Here is a 21,457-nt window from a genome sequence, read left to right on the forward strand (position 1 = left end):
AACAGTGTTTGTAACTAATGCTTGTGGCTGTTCACCGTGCTTCCTAACCCACCAGCCCGTTCGAGTGAGCCAGCAAATAGTTGACTCTCTTTCAATAGTCGTTTTGCTGTTTGTTGAGGCTTTTTACCAAATATGGTATGTGGCAGTCCGAATTTTATATATATTCAAGTTTTCATAGGAAAGGAGTACAGAAAATAAAAACACACAAGCTAAACACTTTTTTCTTGTACCACTGCATTCTTCGTGTCTGTAGAAGCCTTGCGCTCTCTTGCGGTCCTTGTGGTAAAGTTGCAGTGTTAGCTGCAAATGGAAAGCAGTGGATAGTGCAGACCGGTGCTGTGTCCCAGTGCTGCTCACGGCTCTTAAATTATGCTCCTCCCTGTAGGCAGACTCCATTAACTACTGTAGCCTGAGAGGAAATGCTATACTTGATTCCCAGATAGAGGAGTCCTGGCGAGGTATATATTCTTCTTGTGAATAATTGAACCAAAATTTAGCTCCAGTGATTTAGAAATGTCTCTAGTAGTAGTTGCCCTTTACCAGCTAGAATGTTGCCCCAACCCTCATAATGGAGGGCAGTTCAAAATCCTTTGTTCTTTACATGAATGGTTCTCTATGAGTTTTTTTTAATAGCGTTTACATACCATAAAATGTACAGCTCTTAAGTGTGTAGTTTGACCACATCCCTAATAATACATAGAAACTTTCCATGATCTCACAGTGTTTTCTCTGGCTTCTTCTAGCCAACCCAGGCCCCCAAGAAGTCACTGCTATTTTCTGATTTATACCACCACAGATTAGTTCTATACCTATTTCTTTTCCAAAGAGTTTATTTTTATTTTGTATGTGTGGATGTTTTAGCTGCATGTGTCTGCACACCATGTGCACACCTGGTTCCCAAGGAGGCCAGAGGAAGTGTTGGCTCCCCTGGGGCTGAGGGTTGCTAGCTACTGTGTGGGTGCTGGGGATTAAACCTAGATCCTCTAGAAGCACAGCCAGTGCCCTTAACCATGAGCCGTCCCCTCAGTCCCCTCAAATTTTCATCAAAATAAGTTTAGCTCATAGTCTACAACTACATCGTTTAGCAATGTCTTCCTTAAATATTATTGTTGGACTTAAATGCTTAATTTATTTTTAAACTCGGAAGACAAGTAGAAGTGGGGAAAGGGTCATTTTAGTTTACTTATTTTAAAAAGTGTTAAGTTTTTTCACCTGATATTATACATAAGTCACACTACAATTCTTTTTCATAAATTAAAAGTAGCATCATTGGATAACAGGGAATCCTAAATTGGCTTAGTCAAGAGCAGTGTAGGCCTGCACCTGCTTCCTTGACTTTAATCATTGCCTATAACAGGCTAATGAGTAAAAATTGAAAAAATGAAAACCTGAGTGAGGGAGTCTTGCTTTGTTCTGACAGTGAGGAGGGTTTTTTCCCAGTATAGAGACATATTCACATAACCAATTACATAACCAATTAAGTGTAAAGCTGTCCTTTGGAGCTGGAGAGACGGTACAGTGGTCAGAGCACTCACTGCTTTCCAGAGGACCTGAGGTTGAGTCCCTGCACCCACAGATGGCTCACAACCATCTGTAACTCCAGACCTGGAATCTGATGCTCCTTTGGGCCTCTCAGCGCACCAGGCACGCTCACAGTGCTCAGACAGAAATGCAGGCAAAATACCCATAAACAGAAAGCTAGATTAAGTCGAGTTTAATGAAAGAACACCATTCTTGTGAGGATTTCAAGGTAGCATTTCTCATCTTTGTAAAAAGTTAAACACTGCTAATTAAGTCCAATCATATATATATATATATATATATATATATATATATATATATATATATATATTTAAATTAATTAGTTTTTTGTTTTCTGTATATGGGTGTTTTGTTTGCACACCAGAAAAAGGCATCCAGGTCTCTTGGAGTCTATAGTTACAGCTGATCATGAGTCTCCTTGTGGGTGCTGGGAATGAACTCAGGACCTCTGGAAGATCAGCTAATGCTCTTATCCACTGAGTCACCTCTCCAGCCCCCAATCAATGAAAAGGGAAAAATAGTGATAATATTTACTAAACTGAAATTGCTATTTTTTTTAAAGTATTGGGATGGTATGGTGGTGTACATGTTTAATCCCAGCACTTGGGAAGCAGAGGCAGGAGGATCTCTATGAGTTCAAGGCCAACTGGACTACATAATTAAGTTCTAGGACAGCTAGGCATATACAGAGAGACCCTCTCTCAAATAAACAAAAAGATCATATTCACTTTACTATAATCGAGTTATATTTGCTGGGCTGACTGTCCAGCAAAAATAATCTGTTACCTTTATAGTCTGCCTGGCTCCTGAGTTAAATCTTGGACATATTAAAAGCTAAGAGGCGGGCCGGAGAGATGGCTCAGTGGTTAAGAGCAGTGTCTGTTCTTCCAGAGGTCCTGAGTTCAATTCTCTGCAACCACATGGTGGCTCACAACCATCTGTAATGGGATCTGATGCCCTCTTCTGGTGTGTCTGAAGACAGTGACAGTGTACCCACATAACATAAAATAAATAAATCTTAAAAAAAAAAAAAAAGCTCAGAGGCATTTGTTCTGTAATAAACAAGGCTGTTATTGGTTAGAAGCCTTTCAGGTTAGCTGATAATCTGCCCCTTCTCCCTTCCGGGTTTCAGGAAAGATGACTTTTGTCACAGGGATGTCCTTTTTGGGGATTCTGCAAACATGCCATCATCGTATCCTCTCTTGTGTTGTAAGAGCCCTGGTGCGTCTTCCTCCCAAACAGGCCATGATTTACTTTATTTAATAATCAAGGAAGTTTGCAGCCATCCGCATCTGGTGCAGTTGGGAATCTGGGCACCTTGGTATTGCTGATGCCCTTTGCTAGATCTCTCTAGCTTCTGCTTCTGTCTGCTTCCGTTTTCCACACTGCGTCACCAAGTGCACTGTGGGACAGAACTTTCCCCACATTCCCCAGGATCACCCACTTATAACTCGCTCCTCCATTACAGCCAGCTTGAGTGCAGCGACATGAGAACTCAGAAGGAAATGATAAAGCAACAGGTAATGTGTGTTGTGGATGCAGAGAGCTCAGTGGCTCTGTGGCCTGGGTTTTGTTTGCTATTGCAGTGTGAGGATGGAGCTCCTTAGAGACACTAGGCATGTGCTGTGTGACTCTCGGCTCCAAGCTCTGATACCCTGGTCTGTGCCTTGTGGGTGGTGGGACACTCAGTCCCAGGCCCAGTTTGCCTCTTACTTTGTCATTCAGTTCCCTTCCATGCTTTACTCACCTCAAAACAAAAAAGACTAGGCTTGCTAGCCTGTCCATTCCCTTCTTAATTACTCTAAAGTTTCATAAATACTATAAAATCACTCATACAAAGAATGTGTATGAGATATTCTCATCTTTATGAGGAATAAGAAATGAAGGAAATGGAGTTCGTGGGAATACTTGCCCCACTTTCAAGTGACTGAGTTTTAAAAGCCACAAAAAGCCTGAGCACAGTTTGACTTCTACTTTGATATTGTCACCGTCACCAGTGACCCTGCCCTTACAGAAATGCCCCTTTAATAGAAACAAGACCAGAGACCCCTCTCCTCTGAAAACAGAGGACAAGATCTTGCCTGTGTTCATCCATAATCCACTGAGTGTGTAAGTCTCCCCCAAAGTCAGATGTTGCATGCCGTTCCTTGCAGGACTGGCTAGAAATGACTGATGCTCCCTGGGACCAAAGTAGAGTCTGAAGAGAACATAGCAGGAAGAGAGCCCTGTGGTGGCTGTGACGGCCCTGACGCCAAGTGCGTCAGGTCAATTCCATTGGGCACTCACATGTTTATTGTATGATAGAATCTGAACTAACACAGGAACACCTACAGCCATGTTGAGTGTGCCCTAGCAGTCCTCAGAGCAAAGCAGGGAGGTCAGCGTGAGGGAGATCCAGCACAGTGCATTTGTTCACTGAGAGGCTCGCTATGCAATAATTCCAACCAAGGCTCCCAAATTCTCAAGTTCTCCCAGCTGCACCAGCTTCTGACGGCCATAGTTTCCTTGATTATTAAATAGAATAAATTATAGTAAAACTCATTTGCTGTTTGCTTGTTTGTTTAAGACACGATTTCTCTGTGTAGCTCTGGCTATCCTGGAACTCTGTAGCTCTGTAGACCAGGCTGGCCTCAAACTTAGAGATCTGGTTGCACCTCTTCCCCCCGACTCCCCCTGTGCTAAGATCAAAGGCATATATATACCACCACTGCCTGGCTTATGGTAAAATCTTAATTCTCTGTTATTTTATACCTGTAATTGGCAACTTGTTCATGTATAGCGTGGGGCCAGACACTAAAGTTAACTGCACAGCAGTTGTCTCCTCTTGCTTTGTGTAGGAATCAGAACTCACTCCTGTGCTGTATTCATGCTGTGCCAATGAACTGGACGTTTTTACAGACTGAGAAATAAGCACACATACCATCTCATGGGTGGCTCCACTTTACTGCTTGGATTTGACTTTTTAAATTTAAATTTTAAAATTTTATTTTAAAAAGGTGTAAAAGAGAATGTGTTTGCTGCTGCAATTTAAGAGCGTCATTTAAAATCCGATTTGGAAGATTCCTATATTTTGGAGTAGTTTGAACAGTTACCAGGTGCTCGCCAAGTAAACTGTGTAAGGGGCTTGAGAGGTGGCAGAGCACTGGTTTCTCTTCCTGAGGACAAAGGCTGCACTCCCAGCACCCACATGATGGTGGGTCCAGCTACCAGTGACCCCAATGACCTCCTAGCTCTGCCCCTCCACATCTGGTTATTGCTGCACTCAGCTTTTAAAAATGGGCTCTGAGAATCAAACATGTCTCCTACTTGCAAGAGGCAGTCTCCTTCCAACTGAGCCACTTCCAGCTCAGTCGGTTACTTCCTGCCTAGCTTAAGCACGTTGTCTCTCTGTAAAATAAATGTCAGAGGGAGCCATCTTGGCATCTATTATAGCCCACTTAAGTGTCTGCTTTCCAAATAGATTTAACATTTGACCTAACAGCATAATAACAGTACAGAATACAAAGTTAACTGCTGAACTTATTTGTTAAAATGTAAGTTTCAAAATGGACCTGCATGGAAAGGTTAAAGAAGCCAGGCACAGAACCACACACCAGGAGCAGTCTCAGCTTCTTAGGAGACCGGGGTGAGAGGACTCTTGAGTCCAGTTCAAGGCTGGTCTGTCTAGGCAATGAATTAACAAGAACCTCAATAAAATAAATCATTGATGAGGGGTTTGGGGAGAGGGCCCAATCATAGACTGCTTGCTTCACCATCATCACGAGCTCAGTTCAGATCCCCAGCACCCATGAAAAAGTCTGGCATGATGGCACATGACTGCAGTCCCACCACTGTCACAAACAGGCAGCCCCTAGACCTCGGGAGCCAGCCTAGTAGACCTGCTGAGCTCCTGGTTAAGCAGGAGACTTTGTCTCAAAACCTAAGATGCACAGGCTGGGGAACTGCTTGTGTGGTGAAGGGGCTGCTGTACCAGGATGAGAACCTGAGTTTGGATTCCCAGTCCTCACGTAAAAGCCAGGTACAATGTCTAAAACCCTAGCACTGGGCCGAGCATAAGTGGGGAGGCAGAATCGGGCTGATTACATTGACCTCTGACCTCCTCATACACACTCAAATGTACAGGCACACACGAACATGTACACATACACAGAAGAGTTATTATTAAAGAAGAATAGTCATAAAAGTCTACAAATGAATTGACCTGGAAAATTAAACAAGTTAAACATTTCTGGCTTCTAATTATAAAACAATTCTGGGCTGTGTTGTTCTGTCTCCTTGAGAAAACATTTTTTACATTGACCTATGAAGTAATGAGTTTCATGATTACATTGTGAGTATTCTTATTGTTCTGTTCATTTTCACTCCTTTGCTACTCTCCTAAGTCCTTCCTCCCCCAGGATCCCTTCCTGTGTTCATATCACATGTGTATTAAATTCTGCATGAGAAAAGACATGATAGTTTTCCATCCCCCCCATTATATTCTCTTGCTCCCCTCCCCTTAGATTCCATAGTACCCCTTCCGCTTTCATGTCATATATATACATGTGCATATATATGCACATATGGATTTAACATATATATTCCACATACTTGCAATATTTGTTTGTTGTGATACTTATTTTGCTTAGCATGATAATGGCCAGTCCCATCCCTTTCTTGAGAATGACATAATTTCATTTTCTTTTTTCTAAGATGGCCCATGGCACAGACTGGCCCTAGACCTTCTATGTAGTGGAAAGTAACCTTGAACTCTTCTCCTCCTGCCCCTGCCTCCTACATGCTCATATTATAGGCATTCCCCTCCATAGCTTACCCTATTTAGTTTTTCATTACCACAGAATTAAAACTCCACTGTGTCTACATATCACGTTTTCTTTATTCATTCATCTGTAGAACATAGTTGTCTATCATGTGAATACTAATGCATGAACATAGATGTACATGCATTTCTGTGACATCCTGACATACATCTTTTTTGCAAACATAGGTAGCCAGGAGCAATGTTTCTGGATCTTTATGTGCATGCAATCGTGTGTGTGTGTGTGTGTGTGTGTGTGTGTGTGTGTGTGTGTGTGTGTCAGGGTTTCTCTGTATAACCACTCTAACTCTGTCCTGGATTCTCTCCATAGATCAGGTTGGCCTCAAATTCACAGAATTTGAGACCTCCAGATTGACTTTCACAGTGACTGTGCCATTGTGCATTGCCACATGGTTTCTGCCATGATCCTTCTGCCTGCTGTCTTTCTGATGTCTAACTCTACTCCTCCATCGTGGTCAGGGAACTGCTCTGTTTTTTTAATTTATTGAGGTTTGCTATAAGATCCAAAATATAATTGCATGGATCAATGTTTGAAAAGGATGTGTACCCTATCGTGCTATTTTATGAAGTATTAATTACTATGCTGGTTGATAACACCATTGAAGTTTTTCTACGTTTGCTGATTTTCTAATGGTTCTGTTTGTTGCTAAAGGGGGACACATACGTTATGACCCTTCTAATCAGCCTCATAGATAGATGTTACTTAGCCTTTTATAGTCTCCTCTTTCCCTAAAGTGATCGACATATTGCTCCTGTGTTAAAATCCCTGTGAGTTTACTGTTTTGTGTCTCACAATTCCTTTTGTTGTTTCATCCATAGTTTTTCCTACAAGTAAGAATATTTGAGTCACATTCTCTGGTAAATATACTCTTGAAGAAAATTGATCTGTTTCAAACACGGGAATGGAAAAGTTCACTTTGCAAGGTTGCCGCTCATTAAAGGACTGCTTGTGTTACAGAGGGGGCAGAATCTGTGAAGTTCTTAAGGCTAAAGGGCAAGTGTTTTCCAGTTTCCCATGGTCTCCTCTTAGCAAAGTGCTTTCATACTTGGAGGGTGACTGAAAATGAATGAAGGTTGGATGATGTGAGTCAGCCTCAAAACAAAGACACCCACTCCGCTTGGCTTGTCTCAGGCCCGCCTCGCCAGCTGTTTGATGACTGGCTGGCTTTATTCCAGTCAAATAAAGCACTCAAAGAAAGACTTACATACAAGATTGAAACCTAATTTAACTTTCGATCAAGTAAAAAATATTTTAGATTTACTGTTTGTGACACTTGGGAAGAAATAGACCATTCAGGTTTAATACTTTGCCTCCTTTCCTGAGACTTAACTGACTATGATTAATGTAGATGTATTGATTTAACTACACTCATGCTTTGAATGAAAGGCCATTATTTTACTTAGACATTCCTTTTTTTTTTCTTTTAAAGATTTATTTATTTATTATATATAAGTACATTGTAGCTGTCTTCAGACACACCAGAAGAGGGCATCTGATCCCATTACAGATGGTTGTGAACCATCCATCATATGGTTGCTGGGATTTGAACTCAGGACTTCTGGAAGAGCAGTCAGTCCTCTTTACCACTAAGCCAGCTCTCCAGCCCCTCTATGACTTTTTTTTTTAATTAGGTATTTTCTGGGGAGAGCCACAAGCTTGGCGGCATCAAGATTATCACTGTTTGGGTAGCATATAAAAATATCATTGACCTGTTAATTAACGTGTTTAAAACATTCTGAGGAATCAACTTTCTGTCAAGATGCCAGAACTCTCAAGTGAGATTGTGTCTCTCCTTATTAATACAAGTCTACTTGCTTAATGGCCTTCATCTGTTATTATATTTTAGTGATCAAAAACCCCTTAACATACTCAAAGGAATCTTACTAGACCAGAGAAAGGTCAGCTATGCCAGTGGTCAGGATCTAGACACAGTAACACCAGCTTCTTGACCTCTTATCCAAAGAGTTAAAATAAGGCCTCAGTAGCCAGGCAAACTTTATTCAAAAGCAAATCCATAGAACAGATTAGAGCATTCACTATCAAGAGTGGCAGTGGTCCCTAGAGCGAAGATACTCGAGGGCCCCAGGAACTGTTTGAAGCTTTCTTTTATGGGGTCCAAAAGAAGTAGGAGATTGGCTTCCAGAGGACATTATGAAAGAAGGTCTCTCTTTTGATTGGTAGATTAAGTCTTAAACAATTTTTCTACTGCACACCTTTGTTCCCAGGATGTATCTAATTTTAAGCTCATGTACCCCATTATGCATAGGCATACGATGACAAATAGGGAGATTCTTCTCAAAAGTCACCTGAGGATGCAGTTTCGCCTTACTGTTCATGTAACTAAAACCTATTGCACTGGATTAGACTCTCCATTTTTTTGTACTGGATGAACTGGAAATGTATTTGAATAGAGGCTGATTACTCTTGACAGAGGAAGTTATCGCTTGTGGGCAGCCTGATGTCTGAGGCAGTGCCATAGGTTGAAGTTGTCTTGTTTAGAGAGCAGTATATATACACAGTAGGTGCAGGTGAAGGCGTCATTAGGAAGAGGGGCATTCTCCACCAAAACCAAGTGGGGTCCAAACCACTCAGCTATTTACTTTGCCTCCACTTTCCTTTTCTATCCTACCGTAGTCATCCTGCTACCTTGAGAAAATACACGAGCTTACCCCTCGAAAGGAAGAGGCATCATCCGGCCCATGGCGGATATGTGCCTGCCAGGTTAGAAGAGTCGCTCAGAGCGGGATGCTCCTCTGCCTCACCTGCTCGCCTGTCTGAGTGGAGCTAGCTAAGCATAAGACTTTCCCGCCCCGATCCAAACAGAAACGATTATATCACACTGCTTCCTGCTTTGTATGCAAGATGAATGAGATCATCTTGAGAACGATTTGTTTCGTTTTCTTCAGTTGCTTTTCCTCCCTGCCCAGTCCTCTGTCATGCATTAAGATAATAATATCCCTCTCTGCCTGCTGGCCGTCACATATGCAACCTAAGTTCCGCAACCTTCCTGTCCCTAACACACGAATGTCCCTAACAAGTTCTGTGGTTGAGCAGAGTCCACTGAGAGAAGTGGTTGGGTGTGTGGATCTTCTCAAATATCTGGTTCCTTAGGTCTAACAGATTCGTAGTTGAGTTACTGACAATGCCACTGACAGTCTATAGCCACTTCTGCCCACACATCAAGTATTTAATTTAAACTTACGACTTCTGTTTCACGTTGTGAGAAGGCTCAGAACAGAATGAATCAGTGTCAGAGTAAGGCTATTGCCGATTAGCAGCTGCTTTGAACTGTTCTTACTTTCCCTAAGAAGGACTCTGAAGCTTGAAATAAGTTTTCTTTCTAAGTTGATCCTTTCTCCACTTGGTAAGCACTGCATTTTTTTCTCTGCAGAATGCAGCATGCTGTCCACCATGTCCTATCCCTCATCTAACTTTGCTCATCTCACCTGTCAGGCACATAGCGGACATGGGCCTGGCGGTGCCTCTTCCTTTCACGGGGAAAGTTCGTGTATTTCTTAAGGCAGCAGGGTGCCTACAGTAGAAAGATTCTGCTAAAGTTCTAAGAAAAGGGAAGTGTGGAGCTGGAGAGAGTTCAGTGGTTAAGAGAACTGGCTGCTCTTCCAGACGTCCTGACTTGAGGTCCCAGTGCCCATACCAGGCAGCCCATAACCAACCACCTGCAAGTACCGGTTCAGGGATCTGATGCCTTCAGGCCTGCACAAGACCTGCTCACACACGGCCCTGAAGACGCGTGCACACATGCGTGTGTGCACGAACACTGCTTTCCAAGAAGGATGAGATATGTGGTCAGAGACCATGAGCCTGAGAGAGAGCTGCCCTGTGGACAGGAAGATAGGAAGTGCTAGTGGCTACTTGAGGCCAGAGTGTGGTAAAGAGGGAGGAAGTGTTTGAAAATGACCTGAAATGCCCAAGTAATTCTTCGAAGCAGTCCGGCTTTACTCACCCAAAAGGTCCCTGTGGGCCATCAGCTGTATTCATACATCATTTCAGTTCAGGAAGGTGACTCTTTTCCCAGACTTTTAACCATCCTCCTTCGCTCTTCACTAAGAAGGGAGGGAACAGGACTACAAGCTGATGGCAGATGTAATGGAGCTCTCGGTGGGGCGGGTGCAGACTGTCACCGGGGCCCACGTGGAAGCAGAGGAGAACTTGTACCAATCTGAGGACTGTCCATGGCTCTTTAGGAAGGGTAAAAGCATCACCTGAGAATCCATTAAGGTGTTGGGAGCATGTTGGAGTTCAGCCAGTTCCAGAGGTGAGAGCTGGATAGAAGCAGGATAGGAAGGAGAAACTGCCAGACACCCACTGCAGCTGTGTGTGACCCCTTCCAGCTGTGAGCGGGCAGAGAAGAGAGAACCTCGGAGTGTGCCGCTGCTCCTCCGCAAACTGTGCTCCCTCTGAATTAGTCCCTGAGGTCCCTCTCAGGATTCCTTCCATCCGTCCGTCCGTCCTTCCTGATAATACATTTGTGAGGTGTTGGATGTTCTAATGTCAGAGCAATGAAAGAATAGACAGACTGAGGGAGGCGGTGCTCACGCTTCATCCCAGTCACTCCAGAGGCTGGAGCTGGAGGATCATGGAACTCCAGGCCAGCCTAGGCACAGAGTGAAGCCAGCCTAGGCACAGAGTGAAGCCAGCCTAGGCACAGAGTGAAGCCAGCCTAGGCACAGAGTGAAGCCAGCCTAGGTACAGAGTGAAGCCAGCCTAGGCACAGAGTGAAGCCAGCCAGCCTAGGTACAGAGTGAAGCCAGCCAGCCTAGGTACAGAGTGAAGCCAGCCAGCCTAGGTACAGAGTGAAGCCAGCCAGCCTAGGCACAGAGTGAAGCCAGCCTAGGCACAGAGTGAAGCCAGCCAGCCTAGGCACAGAGTGAAGCCAGCCTAGGCACAGAGTGAAGCCAGCCAGCCTAGGCACAGAGTGAAGCCAGCCAGCCTAGGTACAGAGTGAAGCCAGCCTAGGTACAGAGTGAAGCCAGCCTAGGCACAGAGTGAAGCCAGCCAGCCTAGGCACAGAGTGAAGCCAGCCAGCCTAGGCACAGAGTGAAGCCAGCCTAGGCACAGAGTGAAGCCAGCCAGCCTAGGTACAGAGTGAAGCCAGCCTAGGCACAGAGTGAAGCCAGCCTAGGTACAGAGTGAAGCCAGCCAGCCTAGGCACAGAGTGAAGCCAGCCTAGGCACAGAGTGAAGCCAGCCAGCCTAGGCACAGAGTGAAGCCAGCCTAGGCACAGAGTGAAGCCAGCCAGCCTAGGCACAGAGTGAAGCCAGCCTAGGCACAGAGTGAAGCCAGCCAGCCTAGGCACAGAGTGAAGCCAGCCTAGGCACAGAGTGAAGCCAGCCTAGGCACAGAGTGAAGCCAGCCTAGGCACAGAGTGAAGCCAGCCTAGGTACAGAGTGAAGCCAGCCTAGGCACAGAGTGAAGCCAGCCTAGGCACAGAGTGAAGCCAGCCAGCCTAGGCACAGAGTGAAGCCAGCCATCTTTAAAAAAAGAGATTGAAAACCAGGCAGTGCTTTCCAAGGGCCTCAGGACACCAAAGACTCCTTTCTCTTCGGCCTCTGTGATTTCCTGTCTCAATGGGTAGAAGAATGGTTCCCATCTAAACATCCATGTGAACGTCAGCTCTACTCACGTATGCTTTAAAATCAAGAAAGGAGGAAGGTGAAAGCCGTGGGAAGAAAAACTCTTTTAGATTGGCATTGACCGTTTCACAGTTGGTGGCCTCTGTCTTTTTTCTGGACTTTTAACGTGATTTGTTGTTGTCACTGGAAATGTGAAAACCATCATGTCTGATGGTGATGGGTGCGTGCACGTGCTTGCATGCGTGTGTGTGCCTGAGAGAGTGTGTGTGTGTGTGCACGTGTGCATGTGTGCGTGTGTGTGCACGTGTGCGTGTGTGCATGTGCGTGCGTGTGTGTGTGTGTGTGTGTGTGTGTGTGTTTGTATAAAACGTATGTGACATTAAATCAGCCCTGAAATCTTGTCATTTCTCAGTTGAGACTCTACTTATATTAGGACATTTTATTGGAGTTGTGAGCCAAGTTTTTATTATTGTTGTTGTTATTATTATTATTATTATTATTATTATTTGGTTTTAGATTTATTTTATGTATATGAATGTGCATGCACTTGCCTAGGAGTTACAGATGGTTGTGAGCCACCATAGGCAATAGGAATTGAACCCAGGTCCTCTGCTAGAACATATATTTTTAACAATTCAGCATCTCTCCCATCAAGCTGTTTCTGTCTTCTGTGATGACTTTCCTACCTGGTCCAAAGAATAACTTGATTTTTCCTAAAACACATGGCAAGTAATTACAGGAACACTCTTCAGTAGGATCTTGCAGTCAGACACTGAGGCGTGTGGGAAACACCTGAAACCTCACGGCTCGTAGGGAAAGATGCATTCGCCATCTTTGTGTAAGGTGAGAAAGATTCAGTCAGAAACAGACCAGAGGACTGTGGCTGATGTCGCACCGTTCTGAGAAAAGGAGAAAAGCTCCCTGTGCCCAGGACCTTTGAGTTAGATAAGAATGTGTTTTGGCTGGTCACTTTTGAAGAACTGTAAGATTTATAAGCTTCATCGGTTTACAATGTCAACATTTCCAGTCTGCTATGAGTAATGAATCCCGCAGCAGAATTGTCTGTAGAATTACAAAGAACAACAAATCCTGTTTCTTAACACAAGATCATTTTTGCCTCCTTATTCTTCCTAAATTCACTTTTAAGCTCTTACATAAGTCTTTGACACAAGCAGATTTTAAAAATGTGTTTACAGCTGATAGTCATGAAGAGAGGTTCGGTTTTGCTTTTGTGGCCAAAACAAGGGCTGTTCTCTAAAGGTTGACTGTCAAAGCTGCAGGGGCTGTTTTCACCAAAATTGCTTATAGGTGGGTGGGGGTGGGGACGCTAGCCAAGGACCCGGTCTGCTCCTCTTGATGGGATGAGGGAGAATTTCCCCCTCTGAGGGGAAGCAGAGGAGACTTGTGTGAGACAGACTTCCAGACCTAGAATTCCTTTCCCTCGCTGCTGGCTTCATTGATGACTACCCCTACCCCTTCCTTTTACTGTCAGCTTTTCTTCCTCTAATCTATATTCATTACACTTCCCTGTGGTGGGGGAGGGGATGCCAGTGTGATGGATGCTGGGAGGTTGGTGGGGAATTAGTCTTCAGGAGCCAGCGCTCTGTCCTTCCTACCTTAGTTGTTTGCTTGCTTGCTTATCTTTTTTGGGTACAGAGGGTACATACACTTGGCTTTTACACCACTCCTCCTCCTGCCAAAACGGTTCAGTGCTCTTTTCAGCCCTTGTACCTTCTCATTTCTTAGATATTGTAGATAACAGAAAAGATTTGCTTAAAGCATGACTGGGGTCACTCTGGACTCTTCCTGGTTTACCTAAGGAGCACGTTTGAAGTCTTGGTTGTCTTCCTGCCCTGTTCTACACATGCTCGCGGTCCTCTCTGCTGTCTCTTCATATTGGGCTGTATTGTCTCCTCACTTCCTCCATTACCTTCCCGTCTCACTGGCCTCACTCACCCCTCCCCAGAGGAAAGCATTTTACAGCACCATGTGCATCCTGCCACTTGCTTCTTCCCAGAGCCCTATGGCTTCTCATCCGCTCCATTCCATCTGCCCCACTACAGGAAGTCTTCCCCCCTTAGAACGTCTGGGTTTTTGTTTGTTTGTTTGTTTTGTTGTTTTGTTTTTTTCTGTTTTTTGTTTGTTTGTTTGTTTGTTTGTTTGTTTGTTTTTCGGAGCTGGGGACCGAACCCAGGGCCTTGTGCTTGCTAGGCAAGCGCTCTACCACTGAGCTAAATCCCCAGCCCCCCCTTAGAACTTCTGGAGGGAAATCAATGTTTTTTTCTTTATTTCTTTCCTCCTCCTCCTCCTCTTCCCCCTCATCTTCCTCTTCCTCCTCCTCCTCTCCCTTCTCCTCTTCTTTCTCTTCCTCTTCTTCCTTCTCCTCCTCTTCCTTCATTTTTTTCTTTTTCTTTTTCTTAGTTTTAGAGCCTCACATATAATCTTGGCTGGCCTGAAGCCTGTTATTTTAGATCACTGTAGCCTCAAGCTCACAGAGATTCACAGATCCATGATCCAGAGATCCATTCTGCAAATGCTGCGGTTAAAGGCACACACCACCGAGCCCTAGTTAACTTTAATTTTTGCCAGTTCTCTTCCTTTTTGCCCTTTTTAACACACCAAACTCTTTTGAGTCTTGTTTTGTTTTGCTCAGTTTTTACCATTTTTCTCTTCCAACAGATTCTCAGGCCCATAATAGTGTATGGCAGTGTTCTAAGCTAAGTTCTAGCTGTTGACTGTGGAAAGCATATAGATATTGATAAAGACGGTACATATTGTAAGCGTTAACTATGATAAGAGTTCAATATGAGTTAGACTAGGCCTTCTTTGTTTGTTACAGTGAGTCCTTTTTATTTTCCAAACTAGCACTCATCAGGGTTCTCGTCTCTTTCCCCAGCCAACTCTGAAACAGGTGGCATCTTGGGCCATAGCATGCTGACATGTCCCCTGTTTTATGGAGTAAGTGCCCAAACCTCACAACGACTTCAGGTTTCTCACCAGGAAACATCCCCTGTCTCTGGCTCCTTTGACAAACCCGAGGAGCCAGTGACTGCAGAACAAAGATCAGCACAGTGACAGTCGACAGTCACCGCTGTGACCCAGGATTCCTCCCTGCCCTCCCTCCCTGGCATCCGCTCCGGGGTCTTTTACTTCTGGTTGACTCTCTTTGTTGATTCCATTGCTGAACTGGGGCTTGGATCTATTCCTGAAGCTCCCTTTTGTTGTCCTTAACGACAGTAGCAATACAAAGAAGTACTTGGGGCCTGATAGATGCCATAGGAGACTAAATACATGCCAATAAGTGAGGGCTGTGGGCTTATTATACAGTTGGGAGACAGGCTTTTTATCACAGAACCCTTCTCTAAAGACTTACTGTCTTCACAGCAACTATCGCTGTCATTGTGGCTTAAGAGTTAGTATCTGTTGGGTTATTTATATCTCATTCAGTGTTTAGATATGAAACTCAGCGTGTGTCCTCGAAGTTCCCTTAATCATAGTTAGTCCCTACTGTGGAATCCACTTGTACAGTTGGACATAAACATACAGATGGCATCAGAGCAGGAATCTAAACTTACTTCCTCTTTAAAGTATAAATAGTAGGTGCCATGCCTAGAGTCCTGGAATTATAGCAAAACAAATAAAAAACAATTTCTCTACCCACCTCCAGGTTCAGCCGTAGACCTCATAGGAATGATCATCTCTGCCCTCTGCAAGAATATCGAATATATGCTCTCTACCTAGAGTAGAGAAGAAATGGGCTTGGGCCATATGCACATTATGGTTCAAACTGTAGGTTGGTCAAACATTCTAATGTGTAGCCAAGCTTCAGTGAGCTAGTCCATCTCCACAGACTTCCTTACCTTTGTTGATGGAACAGAAACCATAATTCCACTTTCTAGTCGTTTATATCATAACTACACACTGATAAGAAGTCTTTTATATCATGACTACTCACTGACAAGAAGCTTTCACAGTAGTTCCTGGGTCCCCTTCTACCTCTTGGTCTTTGTCATTAGAAATCAAATAGATATTTCTAAATTCTTACCAAGGAATGTGTGCACAGTGCCCAGAAGTGATTTTCATGGTACAGTGAGCCCCTTAGGCATGAGAACAAACAAGAATTATTTGCTTCTCCTCTTTCTGTCTTGGCCTTCTGGTTATGCTTTCATCACAGATTCCAGCCCTTCCAAAACCATTGGGTCAGGATTTACCTATGATCTGGCTGGCTCCCTTCCTCCCTCACCACTCCATGCTCATCCTGAAGCTGCTTAGTCAAAGAGGACAGCCTTCCCTAACCTTCAGGCAAGGGAATCCGAGTAGCTGTGTTCCACTGCTAGAACCTCCAAGCAAACCCTCAAAGAGTTGCTGTGGTCATGGTGTTTCTTCATCACAACAAAAATCCTGAGATACCAGCTCAGCCTACACTCTTAAGAGTGGTCTAGCCTCTTTTATTGGGCCTGTCTGCACAGTACCAGGGAAAACAGCGCAGGAGGGTGTCTCCTAGCTGACTTACTGAGTGAGCCTGAGCAGCCCAGGCATTTATTCAAGCCACTTGCTGCCTTGCCTCTTAGCCCCAGTCATAGCTTACCAGAGGAAAGAAGTCTGGTACAGACTGTTTCCAGCAGCCTGGCTGAGGCCCTTACATCAGGAACTGAACTGCTCAACTGTGTCATACAGTTTCCCCAGGGTGTCCTAGAGTATTGGAGGTGACTGGCACCCTGGCACCGGCATAAGAATAATAGTCCAGCCAGCCATTGAATTGACAGCTCTTTTTTTCAAAGCGGCAGGGCAGCAAGAGAGTCCAGAATCTCTAGTTTCCCCACCATATTTATTGCCTTAGTTGCTTTTTCTGTTGCTGTGATAAAACATCCTGACTATAGCAACTTGAAAAGCAAGGGTGAACTTTGGCTCCCAGTTGAAGGTGCGGTCCACTATGGTCATTTAGGACAACAGGGGGACCTAGTCACATTGCATCTGTAGTCAGGGAGAAGAGTTGAGCATGCTCAGCTCACTTTCTCTTTTGTAATTCAGTTCAGTGTGCCATCCAGGGAGTGGTGACACCCACAACTGGAGGGGTTTCCCGCCTCTATTAGCCTAGAAAGGGCTTTCCCCAAGGCACCTCTCCCAGACGATTCTGGGTCTCAGATAACAATTGCCATGAACCATCACACCTGTCTACAGACAGTGAACATGAGAACCTATAAAACGTCATCAGGACACAGTAGTGATTTAAGAGTGCTTTGCGAGGAGAGCGGCTTATTATCCCGGGAAGAGGTGGGCCGCTCTCTTCTGGCTTAGAACTGGAATACAGCACAACTGGTGACCGCCCCTCCACTCAGCCAGCTCTGCCTCAGCACAGCGAGAGGGCCATGGCATTTGGGGGACCCATGGGCTGCTTCCTGGGTCATGTCCTCTGTCCCACTAGATCAGCAAGTCCCAATCAGTGGGTCATGACCCCATTTGGGGGGTCGAATGACCCTTTCACAGTGGTTACAAATCAGACATCCTGCTCATCAGATATTTATATTACAATTCATAACAGTAACAAAATTACAGTCATGAAGTAGCAACGAAAATAATGTTGTGGTTGGGGGTCACTACAACACGAAGAGCTGTATTAAAGGGTCGCAGCCGTAGGAAGGTTGAGAAGCTCTGTACTCCATGGCTGTGCATGGCCTTCTTTGTAAGCTAAGAGACTCTACAAGTGGCAAATTTAGAAGGGTGAAGCTCTCTTCAAATTGAAAAGAATTGGAAAGTATAACCAAGTCTTTTGTCCCCCTGTGCCACCAAAATGCCCATTTAATTTGTAAGAATTATTTTTTACTTCTTAAGCTGTCCTGAAACTACCAAGTAAAACTGCCTTGTAATCATAAAACCTAGACATCAGAGCCACCTTTTGAAGTTATTTCTAAATTATTTATAAACTTAAGCATGTCATAAAAATAAATTATTTTCAAATTTCTTTTTGTTTCATTTTGAGAAACTGCTGTGAACTGAACTAAAATTGGCTACTGTGAATATATACACATACATGTGAATACATACATACATACATATACATACACATGCATACATATACATTTAGATTCAGAAGCATTTGTGATCTAAGATGCAGGCAAGAATCCCAGTCTAAGGCTCAGAAGGAGGGGTGATTTGGGTTGGAAATGCCCTGTCCTGCTCTGAGCTCAAGGATCAGCACGGTCCTTTGGTGTGCTTTCCGTCTCAGCTCTTAGAGGAGAGAGCAGGTCAATGAGCCGCCATCCCATCATCCCAGGCTGAAAGAGTTATGCTGGGATACTACAACGCCAAACCTCAAGACGTTGAACAGAAGAATCCAGAAGTCACTAGAATACATGCATATCTGAAGCCCTGAAACAACTAGCCCTTTAGGTCATTTCAGGTCAGAAACAAGTCCATGCACAAGAAGAGAAAGCCTGTTTGAGAGCTAAGCAGTGGACAGACAGACAGCCAAATACCTGCAGTCCTTGGGGGAGTTCTTAGAACTTGTTAGGAAGTCATCTGCTTTGTGTTTCTAATAACAACTACAGCACAGTAAAACTGGTAAAGAGTAAACTAGAGACCGTCACATCAGAATGAAGCTCCAGAGGTCAGTGAGAATCATAAATTTGGAAATTATGGAGGGGAAGTGATTTAAAGACAGTGCTGGGCTGGAGAGATAGCTCAGCGGTTAGGAGCACTGGCTGCTCTTCTAGAGGCCATGAGTTCAATTCCCAGCAACCACATGTTGGCTCACAACCATCTGTAATGGGATTTAATGCCCTCTTCTGGTGTGACTGAAGACAGCTACTTATATAAATAAAATAAATAAATAAATCTTTTTAAAAAGTTTTTAAAAAAAAAGACAGTGGTAATAAGATAAAAATAACCCATGACTAAAAATACATTCTAAAACATTTCGTCTCACTGGAGACCTGAGAACAGTAAAATATCTAAGTTGGAGTCTTGTCCTTACCAGACCAATAAATCAGCTTTGGGACTCTGAAGTAACTATTGACTTCCTTTGTCTTTAGAGCCAGCACAGATACCGGGTGTTGTTTTAGTTGCTGGCAAAACACTATAAATATCCAGATTCTGGTCATTGTATTTTTATTTTGAGTACCAGGTAATTCTTTTTAATGGAAGCTTGGGACAAATTGTAGATAAACAGTAGCTTTTGGTTGGGTTTAAATATGGCTTGTTATTCACCGTCTTGGAAAATCAAGAGAATTCTATATTTAGACATGCATAGTAATTCTAATTTTTTTTTTCTTTTTCTTTTTTTCGGAGCTGGGAACCAAACCCAGGGCCTTGCGCTTGCTAGGCAAGCGCTCTACCACTGAGCTAAATCCCCAGCCCCTAATTCTAATATTTTTAACAATGAGAACAGTCTTGTGGATTTATTTTCTTTACTAACAGAGCAAATACGAGCAAGTCATGGAAACGGCTCATTAGATTAGAACTTCTGCAATTCGACCTTTGATCTTTAAGGCCCTTCCATTTTGATTCATTGTTTCTAAAGCAATATACTAGAAAGTTCTACCAAAGGAAGGCTGTTGGTGAAGAGACCCCTCAGATCACGGGGCGTGCATGTTCTCAGGGTGGAGCTCCCAAATATGAAAATGGAGCGTGTGACGAACCTGATTAAGGGCTGCATCCAACCCGCCTGAATGCTGACTGAGCTGTTGGGACTGTCCAAGGTGGCATCTGTCTCTCTCAGGAACAAATATGAAGGACTAGCTGGTACCTAACAAGCACTGAAAGTCTCGCCGTTTTCAGGACAGTCCTGTTGTAGTAGCTTGCTCTAGCAAAACAAAATGACTATAAAGGAGTTCTAGAAAGTTTAGTTCCAACTCCATTTCTGATAGCTGGATGCTATAATTTCCCCAAACAAGGCTTCAAGTTATTGTGACATTCATCCAGAGATCCAAATTGAAGTTCTTGTGGCACTGTAGTAATAATTAAATGTGATTAAACTGTGTCTGGTCCTTATTTTTGTTCTGTGATGATGGGAACCAAACCTAGGGCCTCATGAATGCTAGACAGGTGCTCTGGTGAATGTTGAAATAACGGGACAAGTTTAGTGTACGGACATAAGTAACAGGAAGGGTGTTAATCTTATTTTATATGGAAAGGCCTGAGTCTCTTCAGGCTGCTCTAGGGAATTACCAAAAGCTCAAAGCTAGGAAGTCCAAGGTCACAGCCATGGCCAGTTTGCTGTCTGGTAAGAGGCTACTTCCTACTCATACACAATTCATTCACTTCGAGTGGAGAGGGAGTCGGGGAAGTTCTGGGACCTCTTTCATGAGAGCGTTGCGTGGGATGAAGTCACATCCCAAAGGTTCTGCCCTAGGGATTGCAGCTGGTGTAGTCTGTCTGCCTCAGGAAGCAAGGGCATGCTCGTGCCACAGGTTTCCTTACTAGGGTACTTGGCTCTCCTGTCTCTCTCCCTCGTTCTTTTCTTACTACAGTGTGACTAGGCCAGCACACTGTTAGAAAGGCATGGTCAGGACAGTTCCCTCTGCCCTTATTTGGTGTCTTTGTTTACGTAAGAAAGAGCTTTGATTGTTTACTTCTGCTAGGCACTGTTGGAATTTGATATTTGGCTTCCAAATTTCTAAAACTTTTTACTAAATATGGAGTGATATTCTGATACTTTTTTGTCTTTCCAGTCAAGAACTCTCTCTCTCTCTTTTTGTAAAATTTAAGAATGGCAAAAAGAACTAAGTCATTCCTGTGGTATTTTCCATAATCATAAACAGCAATCGCAGCTGATAGAAATACCAGATTCAGTAGCTCCTTTCTCCCTTATGTCATGTAAAAAGAACCATTTTAGATGGCTTGAATTCACTAATAACAATTTCTACAATCAATCTCTCTCTCTCTCTCTCTCTCTCTCTCTCTCTCTCTGTCTGTCTGTCTGTCTCTGTCTCCTCCCCCCTCTCTCTGTCTCTGTCTCTCTCTCTCCATGTTTTGAGCCAAAATGGAATTTTATCATTAATTATCATTCAGTGTCTCTGTGACTCTCAATAATAAAGAGAAGTTCAACCTTACACCATAGTGAGTAGATATTGTAAATTTCATGCTACAGTGTAGACCAAGATTCTGAGAGGTGAAGTCCAAGTCTGAACTGAGACCTGGACCTGACTTGAACAAAGGATCTAGTAGACTGTCCTGGGATCAGGGGGTGTCTCTGTATCAGTTAGATTGACTTCGTCAGGACAGAGGCTATGAAGAGAAAAACACTTCAGCTGGAAACTGACATGGGATGCTGGTAGGTAAATGCTGTTAGAAAATGAAAATACAGAGTGGTGAGATACCTGTGGGTAAAGCCCTCGGTGCCCATCCTAATGAAGCCTAGTGATCAGAGCTCAGTTCCCAGATCACTGTGGGTCAAGTATTCACTCGGTGCACATCCTAATGACACCAGTGACAGGGACTCAGTTCCGGGAACACACATGATAGGAGGGAGCCAATTCCTGCCGGTTGTTCTCTGACCTCCAC

The 21,457-nt window shown here is 43.9% G+C and overlaps 1 protein-coding gene across 10 annotated transcripts in view; it reads left to right on the plus strand.

The window, feature by feature from the left end:
- The window catches only part of Alg14 (ALG14, UDP-N-acetylglucosaminyltransferase subunit), a 77,129-nt gene that overhangs the window by 33,063 nt on the left and 22,609 nt on the right, over positions 1 to 21,457 (plus strand). The window contains exon 4 of one of the 10 annotated variants that reach the window (XM_039102713.2): positions 3,011 to 3,062. The exons of 8 other annotated variants lie outside the window; for them this stretch is intronic. In XM_039102713.2, the coding sequence (XP_038958641.1) occupies positions 3,011 to 3,033 (23 nt within the window). In that variant the 3' untranslated portion in view covers positions 3,034 to 3,062. Of the gene's footprint in view, positions 1 to 3,010; positions 3,063 to 21,457 lie in introns of those variants that run through there. One more of the 10 variants, XM_039102715.2, reaches the window with a different exon arrangement.

This window comes from Rattus norvegicus, chromosome 2 (genome assembly GCF_036323735.1).
Source record: "Rattus norvegicus strain BN/NHsdMcwi chromosome 2, GRCr8, whole genome shotgun sequence".
Classification (NCBI taxonomy): domain Eukaryota; kingdom Metazoa; phylum Chordata; class Mammalia; order Rodentia; family Muridae; genus Rattus; species Rattus norvegicus.